The sequence below is a fragment of the Penaeus chinensis genome, chromosome 4 (assembly GCF_019202785.1).
Source record: "Penaeus chinensis breed Huanghai No. 1 chromosome 4, ASM1920278v2, whole genome shotgun sequence".
Taxonomy (NCBI): Eukaryota; Metazoa; Arthropoda; class Malacostraca; order Decapoda; family Penaeidae; genus Penaeus; species Penaeus chinensis.
Genome location: NC_061822.1, coordinates 4894092 through 4896591, shown reverse-complemented (window position 1 = coordinate 4896591; position 2500 = coordinate 4894092). Strand labels below are relative to the sequence as shown.

The 2500-nt window shown below is 43.2% G+C and overlaps 1 protein-coding gene across 2 annotated transcripts in view; it reads right to left on the bottom strand.

The window, feature by feature from the left end:
• Positions 1-1109: 1109 nt before the first annotated feature.
• Positions 1110-2500, bottom strand: part of LOC125025098 — a 1947-nt gene continuing 556 nt past the window's right edge. The window contains exons 1-2 of one of the 2 annotated variants that reach the window (XM_047613009.1): positions 1628-2500; positions 1110-1457 (exon numbers count right to left, since the gene is read on the bottom strand). The exon at positions 1628-2500 is cut by the window's right edge and continues 556 nt beyond it. In XM_047613009.1, coding sequence (XP_047468965.1) covers positions 1226-1457; positions 1628-2500 — 1105 coding nt within the window. In that variant the 3' untranslated portion in view covers positions 1110-1225. The remainder of the gene's footprint in view (positions 1458-1627) is intronic. The other variant, XM_047613010.1, reaches the window with a different exon arrangement.

Below are 2500 nucleotides of genomic sequence, written 5' to 3'. Positions count from 1 at the left end.
GGTGAAATCAGGTAAGGCAGAGCCATCTATGTGTAGAGACATTTCACAAAAAAAAAAAAAAAAAAAAAAAATGAGCACAGCATTTTCCCCATTTTTTAATAATTTCCTCCGGCGGCAAAGGGTTAATCTTTCACGCAATCCTTTATTCAATAGTTTGATTATCGGCAGTTGTTTTAGCGCGACTTTAGCTTCTCCGATCTGACCCTGGAAATAAACTTATTACTTCATTTTTGATTAATTAAATGCCTTCTTCTGCAGGAGATTAACGTGACATGAAGTTCATTCGTGACTTTTTTTTTCCGATATCCTAATTTTCATTTTGCTTTACAGTCTATCGTAATTTTCATTTTCTGTGATTTTAGTTTGATTCTGTAGTAGGTGTAAACTTGCGCATTCTGCAATTCTTTTGAATACTGGCTATCAAATAATGAGGCATGAATGATATTAAACAATAAAAAAAGAAATATAAATGAAAGTTTATTATATATTGATCCTTGAATTAAATACTGAATAGGAGATAAAAATATGAAGTGATTTTCATTGTTTATTAATAAGTAATCCATCAATAATTACGATATAATACAGTGAACAGTTTAAATGTCTTTCATCGCACTGTAAAAACAAAATATATCAAACGCGCATCACTAATATATATTAAACACAACCTTGCAAGAACGAAAAGACGTATGCAAACAAAATCGTAAGTTTAACAAAGTTATCGCAAAGCAAGAGATTATTACAGATTATGGGAAAAGAGATTAAACTGTTGATTATCAACTTTGGTAAAGTTTATTATACAAGATAACTTTATATATATATAATTTGATAAAAGAACAGTACAGGAAAGATAGGGAAAGGCATATAAGTGTGATTGAGTGAAAATGTAAAAAAAAAAAAAAAGAAGGAAAAAAAATATAGAAGAGGCAGAGTGAGAGTTAAAGAGTGAATAATAAAAATATAAAAAGAGACCGAGACCGAGACAGAAAAAAAGAGACAGACAGAAAAGGAGAGAGAGAGAGAGAGAGAGAGAGAGAGAGAGAGAGAGAGAGAGAGAGAGAGAGAGAGAGAGAGAGAGAGAGAGAGAGAGAGACAGAGACAGAGAGACAGAGACAGAGAGACCGAGACTGAAACCAAGACCGAGACTGAAACCGAGACCGAGACTGAAACCAAGACCGAGATAGACAGAGACAGAAACAGAGACAGAAAAAAGAGAAATACTGTGAACCTACAGGACGGTAACGGGCGAAACCGTCCCGAGTCCCGTCATGCGCATGTCTCTGCAGTTGCCGTGCGTCCTCCAGTGCAGCAGGCATTCCAGAGCCCATATGATCGGCATGTAAAGGAAGACGGTGAGGAAGAACACAGCAGATATGAGGATGATGAGGGGCTGGTCCGGTCCCAGCAGACTCACGGAGGTGATGATAGCCAGCAGGAGGGAATAGACGAAGTTGCAGTGGCTGGAATGAGTGTTTTTTACTGCTTTACTAATGGTGAGGGAAGAGTTGTTGGTGTAAACGAGTATACAAAGTAATAAAAAAAGTTTTTTTTTTTTTCATCTTATAGGTATAGCTGTTTGTGTTATTTATATTGTGATGTACATTTTTTGGGGTTAATGATAAAAACATACCAAGATTTGTTGCAATATCCTTGATGAAAGTTGAAAGTTACTTGGTCCATCTCGACCGGCGTCGGTCGACGCATGGCAAAAAACTGATCTTCCGTTAGCTGAGGCAGAGACTGACCTGCCATGAGTGACGCAGGCGTAGGCGGTGAATAGGGCGGCGGGACATCACTCATGGACGGGCGATGAGTCTGGGTCACGAGAACGCTGCTCGCCACGGCGGACTGGGGCGATCCGCTGGGATACTCGGCAGTCGCTCCGCCGTCAGAACTGTTATTTGTATATGAAGAGGGTTCTTGACGGCTCCCAAGGGCGATTGTGTACGGGGGGGTATTCCAATCGCCCTCTGGGGGAAGGGGCAGGTCGGCCTGCTGTTCCGGCTGGCCGAAGGAAACCAAGCCGCGGTACATGCGTAAAATTCTGCTTCTTGCCCTTTTCCATCCCGGCTCGTCGACCTTGTGGTACTTCGGCGGAAGGTCGAAAGTGGAGCAGCTGTAGCACGGAGGACCCTCTCTCGGCAAGGACGCGCGGTGGACACATATGCTTGGAGTCCTGTTCCGCTTATTTGCGAATTGAGAGAGGAAGAGGCTGCTTATACTCAGGCGACGGCCCTCCTCTTCCTGAGGGAGCTGGTCGTGAGGTGTCGCCTCGTTAGGATCATGAGGCGGAGCATGGCCGTCATGCGAGTGCGGCTGCATGTCACTCGAAGACAAAGAACTCCCGGGTAGTTCGGAAGTGTCACCGGGTGAGCGTGATGCGCGGGCAGACTGCTCTTCAGTGTGTGAGTTAGAGTGATCTCGAGCACTTAATTGAGAAAGCCCTTGAGGGTCTGGGTCGGAAAGTCTTTGGGTGCTTAGGACAGAGTGCTCTTGAGTCCCT